Source organism: Ciconia boyciana, chromosome 17, assembly GCF_034638445.1.
Source record: "Ciconia boyciana chromosome 17, ASM3463844v1, whole genome shotgun sequence".
NCBI lineage: Eukaryota > Metazoa > Chordata > Aves > Ciconiiformes > Ciconiidae > Ciconia > Ciconia boyciana.
In genome coordinates, this window is record NC_132950.1 from 9,102,496 (window position 1) to 9,114,191 (window position 11,696).

Sequence of the window (11,696 nt, forward strand, 5' to 3'; positions counted from 1 at the left end):
GGAAAGGACAAGAGCAACCTACAGATATCAAGGGACTCTAAAGAAGGTATTAATCAGTGGACTGCAGAAAACAAGCTACAAGCAGAAAGCAGTGGATTAATATAGAATAGGCAAGGAAAACTATCCAAACAAAGCATCTGGTACAACAACTTGCTGCTTAATAGTAAGACATACACACTCAGAGGGGCTAAATCCCTTTGATTCCACTTACTTTGTCATGATCATGTATGGTCCAACGTGGTAAGAAAATGTTGGTTCATCATCTGCCTGAACCACGTCTTTTTCCCCAATAATAGGGAGAGATGCCAAGTACCCCAGATGCCTGCTGCCTGCAAGATAAAACTGAAACAACACCAGGGCATAACCAAAAGGAATATGCAACAGTTCCCAAGATCCATCACATCTGCCGCAAGCTCGCTAAAAACTTGAGTGCAATCACTGCAATGGAAGCATCAGCCAAACCATCAAAATGAAATGTTAAGGTATCTCTGTCAAAAGCTTAACTTTCTAGTGAAGCTGAAATAGGGAAAGCAGAGAAGAAGGTTAAGAACTCCCATAGGTGACATGTAACAGGAGAGTTTCTATTGCCCGCTCCTATCAGCTTCCTCTGATAGGGTCTACTAACAACTAAAGGCCTGAATATTTGTGCTCTCCACAGTTTTTATCCACCAGCTCACTAGAAATAAGAACACTCTAAAAATTAAAAATAACACAGGCGGGGGAATTACTGTGAAGAATATGTGACTCTGAAAAACTGTACTAATACCATTAGAAAACCATTATCCATAGCATCTTACCTTCCCAAAACCAAAGCTGTAAATGTTCTTGGCTGCATTAGCTCCGCCTTTTAGAAATCTACCCAGAGGACTGTCAACATTTCTAAGTATCAAAAACATAAGCAGTAAGAGTAACTAATACGCCAAGGCTTAGAGTAAAACACAAAAAAAGAGAGAGAGAAAAATGCAGAAATTCTGCAACAGCCATTGTATTTCAAATGTTGCATTTGACTGGTCCCACACAAAAAGTGTAATGCAGATGCTGAAATTCCAAATTATTGTGCAATTCATTAAAACTTTTTAGATACATTGTTATGTTATGTATCTGTTTAAAGCAAGATAGCCAATTTAAAAAAAATATATATACACACAGGCAACCTGCATCACTTTTTGTTCACAAGTATGTGTTTTCCTTAACATAAATGACATAAATGGTCTTGCAACAGTTGGAAACACCCCCAAAAGATTTGCAGTGGCCTTAAAAGTTCAGGAAACAAACTACTTCATGTTACCGCCATTTTGATACTATTAAAATCCAGTACTACACACTGCTGATTTCAAGAATATCTCTTAATATACCGATATTTACAACTATCAAGTCTCTATTTGGAACTCTCACAACAGAAATAAAAAGTTTCACCATTCCTAACACACATTGGTTTTAAATCTGATATTGCCAAAAAGAAGCACGAACATGTAAATTTTAAGGTAATAGAATATGGAAGTAAAAGTCCTTGTAGTCAGTCCCTCGGTACTTGAGTATATATTCTTACCCTTGAACAAGACCACCAAACCTAGACGGACTGCAGACTAGCGCTTTTGATGAGCCAACCTTCCTGAGTAGATCAAAGGGAAAATTTTGAATGGCAGCCTGCATGTGGAATGTACAACGCTGTATAAATTCCAGCATCTAGAGAGGAGGGGGAGGGGAAAAAACAACAAAAATATTACTTCAGAACTGCAAGACAAACCATTTTAAATTAATAGATCATTACTACTGAAAAAATAACTAGGTACTTGCAATATTTAAACAGGCATTTCAAGAAATGGATACACAAACTTGAAGAAAATCAATTACATGAAAATGTAAGAGAAAGCTTACTTCAAACACTAGATGACTAACTTTCAAGACATTCACCCACTGAAAATTGTAGTATCAGGTTTCTTTTTAAGAGGAGCATTGCAATAAAAGGAAAGAGGAGTATTATAATAAGTTTTAAATCAATATCGCAGTCATGAATAAACCTTCTCGATGTTGCATTTTGCTACCATGCTAGCAAAAATGATATTTGCTGATGTTGTTCATGCTGTGCTGGTTTTGGCTGGGATAGAGTTAATTTTCTTCATACTAGCTGGTACAGGACTGTGTTTTGGATTTCTGCTGAAAACAGTGTTGATAACACAGGGATGTTTTAGTTACTGCTGAGCAGTGCTTACACACAGTCAAGGCCTTTTCTGTCTCTCACCCCACCCCACCAGCGAAGAGACTGGGGATGCACACGAAGCTGGGAGGGGACACAGCCAGGACAGCTGACCCCAAATGACCAAAGGGCTATTCCATACCATATGGCGTCATGCTCAGCATATAAAGCTGGGGGAAGAAGGAAGGGGGGGGACGTTCGGAGTGCTGGCATTTGTCTTCCCAAGTCACTGTTATGCATGATGGAGCCCTGCTTTCCTGGAGATGGCTGAACACCTGCCTGCCCATGGGAAGTAGCAAATGAATTCCTTGTTTTGCTTTGCTTGCGTGGCTTTTGCTTTACTAATTAAACTGTCCCTATCTCAACCCACAAGTTTTCTCACTCGTACCCTTCCAATTCTCTCCCCATCCCCCAAGGGGGGAGTGAGTGGCTGTGTGGGGCTCAGTTGCCAGCTGGGGTTAAACCACAACACACTGTGGGATAATTGCTGAGGTGACTTAGAAATTAAACTTCTATTCACACTTTTAGGTAAGGCACAGCATTGAAGAAGCTTCCCAGGTGGAATGCGGCTGACATGCAAGGAATCCATTCCATGGAAGTTCCCTAGGCCTGCAACCTTAGATGTCGGTAATGCCAGGGGAACTTGGTGTGCTGACTCTAAGAGGTACGGCTTGGACGGTGGAGTGGTGTGGAGATACCGCGGCCAGGCTCTGTAATAATATGGGAACTTGAAGGTATCATGGAACTGATAAGCTGCATATTTACTACCCTGGGCCAACAGCCTGTCATATTTTTGACAAAATGCTGTCCTTTTGGTGAACTTTGCTCATTATAACATCATTATAATACCAAAACACACCTCCATCCCAAAAGCTACGCGCCTCCAAGGTGCGACCACCCCTCACTGAGCTTGCACTCTGAATTTTCCTAGCTTATACCTTTAAAAGCGAAGCGAGAAAACTTTACACCAATCCTAAACAAAGGTATGTATGACTAGAGTCACTCAAGCTCCACCTGAAAGGTGAAAGATAGTATAAAATGCTTTAAGAGAAAGAATGTTAGGGAAGACACCATTGTGTACCACTCTGACATTTGGGATCAGTCAATGGGCTGAGCCTCTCTTCCCCCCCATCGGGACGCCTTTGGGTAAGAGTCAAACACTTGGTTATACCAAGTGCCTCCCCAGGAAACTTAGAAATCTCTATAGAGTCGCTTTATTATCTTTTAACGCGTTTGTAGCCGGCAGTGTTACTCATATTCTTGGTATTTGCACATGCTTTGCAGACAGTGAATTTATCACCGGTAATCCAAAGAATCTGTGTGTCTTTTGCCCTAATAAACTGCACTCTTCATTGATCTAGCCGTGGTAGTTCTCATTGAACACGACCAGATTCTTTAAGTGTGGCTGTGATAAGCTCATGCATCACGACTAGACTGGGGGTGTAAGCGTGTTATTAGTGAATCTGTAATCGTGAAGTTCAGTACGCTGGACACGACCGGACTTATAACATTGTAAATTAATGCTGTCGCCTTAGTGAAAGCCCTGAGAGGGCTCTGGTTCTCATAAGTGCCTATACACACAGTCCTTAGAAAACAAACCGTTGACCAAGTCTGAGACTAAGACTGGACCTAGCCACACCTAGACTCCTCTCTGAGAAGGAGTTTAGAAAGCAAGGGGGTCCTGTCTGAACCTCGTGACTCAATGGGAGGGTTCCCCCCCAGCCACTCCTCAGAATCCTATTTGTAACGCGACAGTAACTCTTAACGCAACACACACAGACTGAGATACACTTGAAAACTACTTCAGGTTTGCTCCTGAATTGCACATACATGCAAACAAACTACATACATCAGGGATCAAAAAAAAGGGCCTGTCATTCTCCTCAATGCACACTTACACATAAAGGTCCTAACAAGTTACAGACAGACACGCCCCTGCACCTGAGCAAAACCTTAGTTAAATAATCTGAATCATGAGGACTTGAAAATACCATTACTGATGTTGAAAAATAATGTTAAATAATTATCTAACATGTAAAAGCCAAGAATTTCTCCCTGGAACACGGGATTTTCTTCACTTTAAGATGAAGATGTGAGCACGTATCTAGCACATATTCAACACGTATTACACACACATACCTGAGCACTGCTTTCTTTTCCAGCTGACATAGCCCAGTACTGAGGATTTTTTCCATCTTCATCATGTACTCTCAGATCACCTCCTTCATCCAATAACTTGCTAAGAATCCACTGATTTCCTGAGAATGCAGCTGCATGGACTGGGGTGCTTCCATCGTAACAGCGACTGAGGAACGTTAAAGCAGAAATGTTTCAGCCTACCCCTACTACACTCAACCAGCTGTGCCTCTGGGGAAAAAAAGCAGCATACCTAGAACATTTATGTACCCCCAGAACAACATCATACACCATGAAATAAGGAAAATTAGGCACCCACTTACCTCTGAGGATCTTTGGCTGAAATAGCAACACACATCTTAAGCACTTCTTCATTTATATACAGTCAATATTGTGTATTACATTGACTAAAAACACTAAAAGATTAAACATTAGTTTCAGTTTAAGAATAAAAATTTATTTTTATACTTAACTGATTAGCATCTGAGCCATAATCCAACAGCACATCCACTATTTTACCAAGACCTAGCAATGCAGCGGTGAAGAGAGCAGTTTGGCCCATGGAATTTACAGCATCAACAAAAATACCTACAAGAAAACAAAAGATTAAGGGGAGTGCCTGTTCCCCGCAGCCCGAATAAAAGGCGACAGTTCATTAACACTGAAACTGGCTGCCATATTCCCTCTGAGATATTGGAAATATGAAAACATAATGATATTAACAGAAATTGAGACAAAGAGCAAAGGACCTTCCTTCTAACTTTCTATACATATCATGCACTGCTTGTCCACAATGTTTTCAAATAAAGGATGTACAAATATCAGAGGCAAAGTATTAATCTGGATGAGCACAGATAACACCAAAGGACTGCTTTAATAAAAAAATTAAATTCTTCTGAAGTAGTAATTAAGAGTTAGATGACTAATTTGTTACTTTAACAAACTGTCGTCAAAATAATGAATTCCACTCTGCATTAAAAAGAAAAAAGGTAGCCTAGAGGGATATTGATCTGAAACCACAACTGCGTGGGAAGTTCACTCACGTATAATAAAACCGATCTGCTTTTGGAACCCAAAGAAAAAAAAAAAGGGGCCACAAACCACTCAGCCCGTGCTCTCTCCCTCCCAGCCCCGAAGGACTGGGAACGGTCATCAATGGCGGGCGGCTCCTGCCCAAGCAGCACCGCCCGCCCGCTTCGCGCTCAGGAGAGAACACCTCGCTCCTCCTCGTGGCTTGTGACGCCGTACAGGTGCGATCACTCTCCTCTAGTGACCAACTACAGAAATGATCCCTGAAAGTATAGTCTTAACAGTACATCCCCCGCGCCGCCACCCCCACCGCCACGCACTGCCCTCGACCACACGGACACCCCCCCCCCAACGAACCACCGCAAGGACAGCGACCCTGCCCCGCGCTCCCGCCGAGCTCCCGCCGCCGCGGAACCGCGGCCTGCGACCCACGGTCCCGCTCCGCGACCCACGGGACGGCTGCGCGGGCCTGTGAGAGGGACACGCCCCCTCATTTGCATTCTCTGCCTCAGACAGCCAACCAGACGCGCCGCTCTCAGCCAGACAGACGCGCGGACACCGCCCTCCGCAGCGGGCCCCAGGGGGGGTGCTTGGGCCCACCAAGCGCGGTGCCGCCCGCGGGGGCTTCGGGCAACGCTTCGGACGCGCTCCGCGGGGCACCCATTGCCGCCACGCCAGCAACCGCTCTCTGCGCACGGTCCCTTCAACCACCGGGCGCAGGCTGGGTCCCGAGCGCCGCGGCGCGAGTGACACAGCGTGTCAAGGGCGAGCACGCGCGGCTCTAAGCAGGGCCAGAGCGGCCCCCGCGGCCCCCTCACCCGCGCGGCTCGGCGGCTCTGTGCCACCAGCGAGCACCTTCCGCCTAACCCCCTCCAACGGCAGCGAGCGACACCCGCGGCTCCAAAGCCGCCCGGCCTTCCAGCGACAGCGCGACGCGACAGGGAAGAGAGCAGGGCCTCCCTGGCCCCAACACCCTCTCAACCCCTCCCGGGCAGCATTAAAACCCTTTCTGAGCACCCGCACGATTCCGCGGCTCTCCTCGACTCAGACTCTGCGGTAGCAGAAAGTCCGTAGCCCCCTCGGCGGGCGCGAAGCTTCTCGCGGGCCAACACGAACTCCTTTTTCCACTCGGGAAGTTGGTCTGCTTTTGGAACCAAGTGAAAAAAAAAAGGGCCACAAACCACTCAGCCCGTGCTCTCTCCCTCCCAGCCCCAAAGGACTGGGAACGGTCATCAATGGCGGGCGGCTCCTGCCCAAGCAGCACCGCCCGCCCGCTTCGCGCTCAGGAGAGAACACCTCGCTCCTCCTCGTGGCTTGTGACGCCGTACAGGTGCGATCACTCTCCTCTAGTGACCAACTACAGAAATGATCCCTGAAAGTATAGTCTTAACAGTACACCGCCCGCGCCGCCACCCCCACCGCCACGCACTGCCCTCCACCACACGGACACCCCCCCCCAACGAACCACCGCAAGGACAGCAACCCTGCCCCGCGCTCCCGCCGAGCCCCCGCCGCCGCGGAACCGCGGCCTGCGACCCACGGTCCCGCTCCGCGACCCACGGGGACCGCCGCGCGGGGCGGTGAGCGGGACACGCCCCCTCATTTGCATTCTCTGCCTCACACACCCAATCAGACGCGCCGCTCTCAGCAGGCAGGCGCGCGGCTCCGCCTCCGCTCCCCCGCCGCTCAGGCCGCCCGGGCCGGCCCGGCGCCGCTCGCTGCCCCCCGCCCCGCTGCGCCCGGCTACCGGCGCCCCGTCCTCCACCCACGCAAGCACAGGGCCGCAGAGCCCGGGCTCCGCAAGCAACACGTCCCGCCCTGGGGCTACACCCACCCGAGCCTGGGCTGGCTAACTGCAGTGCCAACTCGCTCCTCTCCGGGAGCAGAAATGGGACCCTGGCGGCAGCACAGCATGTCACGCCCAGTCTCGGGTGGCTGCAGCTCTACCAGCTACTGACAACAACATCATCTTTCAAATGGCGATTTGTAAAGAGTCTGAGGAGCCTCCAGATCTGACGTACTGCAGAGACAAAGACAAGTTACAGCTAATACAACAGCCTACGCTTTCTTCAAATTCACACGGAGGCTATGAAAAACCTCCTCCTGACAATTATTAGGAAAATCGCATTTCCAAACTATTGTACCAATTATTCTTTATCGTATGAAATTGTATGAACTTTCTTAAGACATGTAATGGCATTCTGCATAGTCATGGTTGAGTGAGCATGACTAAAGGACCCCCAGCTCATTGCAAGAAGGACAGCTCCCACCCTGAAGATAATGACCTTTGTTTCTCACAATCTTAAAAACTGTCCAGGAAGAACCAAAGATACCCCTGGACTACCAAGAGAAGGCCAGCACCCCAGCCCCTCTAACACTTCGGTGAAACCCTCCCATTACTTAGCATCATAGATAAGTAACTGCAGCAAGACTGACTCCATGGACGCCTAGATCCAGAAAGAAGCAAATGGCTAATGACGCCATAGAATTATAGTTGCTTTGCAAAACGGCAGTGTGCGTGTGTGTTAAGCAGTGACTGCTCAAAGCATCTTGTGCCTGAAAGGTGTAAGAACCATGCGTAAAACTGTATCGGGGTGCCCCAGTTTGAATGGGACACCTCATGTGCATGAATAAAGAATTACTCTTCTAATTCTGTATTTTGCATCCCAGCCTCTCTCCTCGGATGGCACGGGCCAGTTGTGAAGTTTTCATGACACAATACAAGAGACGACTGTCTGTGCTCCCTCTGCCCCACGCCACCAGAGAAGAGGCGCCGGCACCAAGACCAGGCAGCACTGCACGTCTCTTGCCTGCTGCTCTGAAGGGGACACACTGGCTTCGTCACCTTGCCCTGCACAACAGGTGGTTCGAGAATACCATCGCCTAACTTGCACAGCCATGTACCAACAAACTTTCAAAGCATTTCTTTCCACTGAACAACCCCACCCCACCGGACATTAAAACCTAAACTGGCCGGGCTGCTTCCCCCCTCCCCTGCCTGTGGAAGGCCCACACTGTCACTGCTATCGAAAATCCACTGAGGGGCTCGGGATGCAGGACACAGCCGAGAGCCTACGTGTTCCGCGGGACGAAGGCTGGCAGGGAACTGCCCCTTGCCAGAGACATCCCCTTCTCCCCACACCAACTGCTTTTGGAACCAAGGAAAAAAAAAAACGGCCACAAACCACTCAGCCCGTGCTCTCTCCCTCCCAGCCCCGAAGGACTGGGAACGGTCATCAATGGCGGGCGGCTCCTGCCCAAGCAGCACCGCCCGCCCGCTTCGCGCTCAGGAGAGAACACCTCGCTCCTCCTCGTGGCTTGTGACGCCGTACAGGTGCGATCACTCTCCTCTAGTGACCAACTACAGAAATGATCCCTGAAAGTATAGTCTTAACAGTACACCGCCCGCGCCGCCACCCCCACCGCCACGCACTGCCTTCCACCACACGGACACCCCCCCCCAACGAACCACCGCAAGGACAGCGACCCTCCCCGCGCTCCCGCCGAGCCCCCGCCGCCGCGGAACCGCGGCCTGCGACCCACGGTCCCGCTCCGCGACCCACGGGACCGCCGCGCGGGGCGGTGAGAGGGACACGCCCCCTCATTTGCATTCTCTGCCTCACACACCCAATCAGACGCGCCGCTCTCAGCAGGCAGGCGCGCGGCTCCGCCTCCGCTCCCCCGCCGCTCAGGCCGCCCGGGCCGGCCCGGCGCCGCTCGCTGCCCCCCGCCCCGCTGCGCCCGGCTACCGGCGCCCCGTCCTCCACCCACGCAAGCACAGGGCCGCAGAGCCCGGGCTCCGCAAGCAAATTGCCCAGCACCCTTCACTAGCGCTACACCCACCCGAGCCTGGGCTGTTGCAGTTTTCATGACCCAATACAAGAGACGACCATCTGTCCGTGCTCCCTCTGCCCCACGCCACCAGAGGAGAAGAGGCCCCGGCACCAACACCGGGCAGCACTGCATGTCTCTTGCGTGCTGCTCTGAAGGGGATGTATTGGCTTCCAGGGGCTACCAAGGCCCAACACTTTCAGGCAGACTCTCACGTACAACTAGAACAACCCCACACAGTACCATCATCATTAACGCTATCCTTTACGTCTCTGGATCCAGCCTGAGCACCAAAGGACTCCCACACCATAGTGTCAACATAATGCTGATCAGTTTCTCCCAGCCCCAGACCCCAGCAGATACATCAGGTTGGATCCTGAGGCCACAGGGTATCCTATCTCCATGGCATTGGACGGCATAAGGAGCACAATATCAAATAGTTTCTCCCTAACTCCCATCAGACTCTGGACAAAAGTTTACCATGCTCCAGATCTAGCCTGAGCGACACAGACTTCCACAACACGTCACGAAAGGCAAATCCTGAGCAGTTTCTCCCCAGTTCCTTGTCACTCTCCGATGAACACTGTTCATCAGAAACAACTCCACAGAACCCACCACATCACCTTGCCCTATACAACAGATGGCTCAAGAATACCATCACCTGGTTTGCACACCCAGCTACTAACAAACGTTCAAAGCATTTCTTTCCACTCAATAACTAACTTCACCCCCCTCCAACATTAAAACCTAGACCTTTAACCTCGGACATTAAAACCTAAACCTATCCTGTACTGTCACTGCTATCGAAAATCCACTGAGGGGCTTGTGAGAAACCAAGTACTGTCTGCTCTGGGGGGCAGGAGGCAGCCGAGAGCCTACGTGTTCCGCGGGACGAAGGCTGGCAGGGAACTGCCCCTTGCCAGAGACACCCCCTTCTCCCCACACCAACTGCTCTTGGAACCAAGGAAAAAAAAAAAAAGACGGCCACAAACCACTCAGCCCGTGCTCTCTCCCTCCCAGCCCCGAAGGACTGGGAACGGTCATCAATGGCGGGCGGCTCCTGCCCAAGCAGCACCGCCCGCCCGCTTCGCGCTCAGGAGAGAACACCTCGCTCCTCCTCGTGGCTTGTGACGCCGTACAGGTGCGATCACTCTCCTCTAGTGACCAACTACAGAAATGATCCCTGAAAGTATAGTCTTAACAGTACCTCCCCCGCGCCGCCACCCCCACCGCCACGCACTGCCCTCCACCACACGGACACCCCCCCCCAACGAACCACCGCAAGGACAGCGACCCTCCCCGCGCTCCCGCCGAGCCCCCGCCGCTGCAGAACCGCGGCCTGCGACCCACGGTCCCGCTCCGCGACCCACGGGGCGGTGAGAGGGACACGCCCCCTCATTTGCATCCTCAGCCTCACACACCCAATCAGACGCACCGCTCTCAGCAGGCAGGCGCGCGGACACCGCCCCCTGCGGGAAGGCCGCCCCGCCCCGAGCTGCGCAGCCCCCGCGGTGCGGAGGGAGGGCGGGACGCGTCTGCCGCGGAGCCCAGCGCCCGTCAGCGCCCGCCTGCTGCGGAGCCCAGCGCCCGCAGGGCTCGGGCAGCCCCAGCTGGCACATCCAGTCAGCAGCGCTATAGAGAAGTCACGCCTCTAGGAACAGGACAGGCTATTGAAGTTCTTCATAGTAAAAACGAAACAGAACTCCATCAAGGTTTCATTTACAAAATTCCCTGTTCCCATGCAGTTAAAAGTCTAGGTGTCAAAAAGACCAGTATCTAGTCCATACCTTAAGCATTTTACAATCAGAATTAAAGTTAAAATCACATTTAAAGAGTGTATTCCTAAAGCAGACACTCAGAATTTTAGTTCTACACCACCTCAATCATTTCCTTATGAGCACCTTACAACTAAAAGCTTAGTTTTCTTTTCAATTTACTTATTTTCATACCATGTTTTTTAATGCAATAATTAGTGCCACTTACCAGAAAAGGCAAACTATAATACATTTTGCAAACATATTTCACTCACAAAACACAATTGTACACAGTATGCTTTTTTTTACCACAAATATAAGCATACAGGAAAAAGTAAAACTTTTCTGCCAATACTTGTCTGAACTTAGCTTTTACCTTTTTTCAGAAGCTTCTTCACTTTCACATAGTTTCCTTGCCTGACATACTCATGCAGCTGAGCTTCCAGGGAGTCACCTTTTATACTTCCAAGCTGGACTGGGCAGGGAATTGGAAGAGGGAGAGCGTGAGCCATCTTGTTTCCTCAACAGAACTAGGAAAAGGTATGAAACGTAATGAAGCTGCAAAACACCACAGCTCAAAAGACTTCAAAAACTTCAGTAGCTGGCACAATGAGCCATGGCTGTTTCCTCCAGACAACTCTTTTGAGATGGAGGGTGAAAGCAACTCAGCCCTCTAGTCCCGCTGGCTACCTCCCTCCCCGCGGCTGTGCCCTCTGACGAAAGGCCTGCCCGTGAGACACACCGATGAG

The 11,696-nt window shown here is 50.3% G+C and overlaps 1 protein-coding gene and 4 non-coding genes across 5 annotated transcripts in view; all 5 read right to left on the bottom strand.

The window, feature by feature from the left end:
- Nucleotides 1-11,459, bottom strand: part of TEX14 (testis expressed 14, intercellular bridge forming factor) — a 35,733-nt gene extending 24,274 nt beyond the window's left edge. The window contains exons 1-6 of the mRNA XM_072882452.1: nucleotides 11,324-11,459; nucleotides 4,807-4,921; nucleotides 4,337-4,502; nucleotides 1,550-1,686; nucleotides 798-879; nucleotides 212-342 (exon numbers count right to left, since the gene is read on the bottom strand). Coding sequence (XP_072738553.1) covers nucleotides 212-342; nucleotides 798-879; nucleotides 1,550-1,686; nucleotides 4,337-4,502; nucleotides 4,807-4,921; nucleotides 11,324-11,459 — 767 coding nt within the window. The remainder of the gene's footprint in view (nucleotides 1-211; nucleotides 343-797; nucleotides 880-1,549; nucleotides 1,687-4,336; nucleotides 4,503-4,806; nucleotides 4,922-11,323) is intronic.
- On the bottom strand, nucleotides 5,433-5,641 carry LOC140661080 (small nucleolar RNA U3). Its single transcript, XR_012045597.1, has one exon. It is a non-coding gene; the product is annotated as a small nucleolar RNA U3 (small nucleolar RNA).
- On the bottom strand, nucleotides 6,542-6,750 carry LOC140661071 (small nucleolar RNA U3). Its single transcript, XR_012045588.1, has one exon. It is a non-coding gene; the product is annotated as a small nucleolar RNA U3 (small nucleolar RNA).
- Nucleotides 8,546-8,754, bottom strand: LOC140661081 (small nucleolar RNA U3). The gene has a single exon (XR_012045598.1). It is a non-coding gene; the product is annotated as a small nucleolar RNA U3 (small nucleolar RNA).
- On the bottom strand, nucleotides 10,184-10,392 carry LOC140661082 (small nucleolar RNA U3). The gene has a single exon (XR_012045599.1). It is a non-coding gene; the product is annotated as a small nucleolar RNA U3 (small nucleolar RNA).
- Nucleotides 11,460-11,696: the final 237 nt, after the last annotated feature.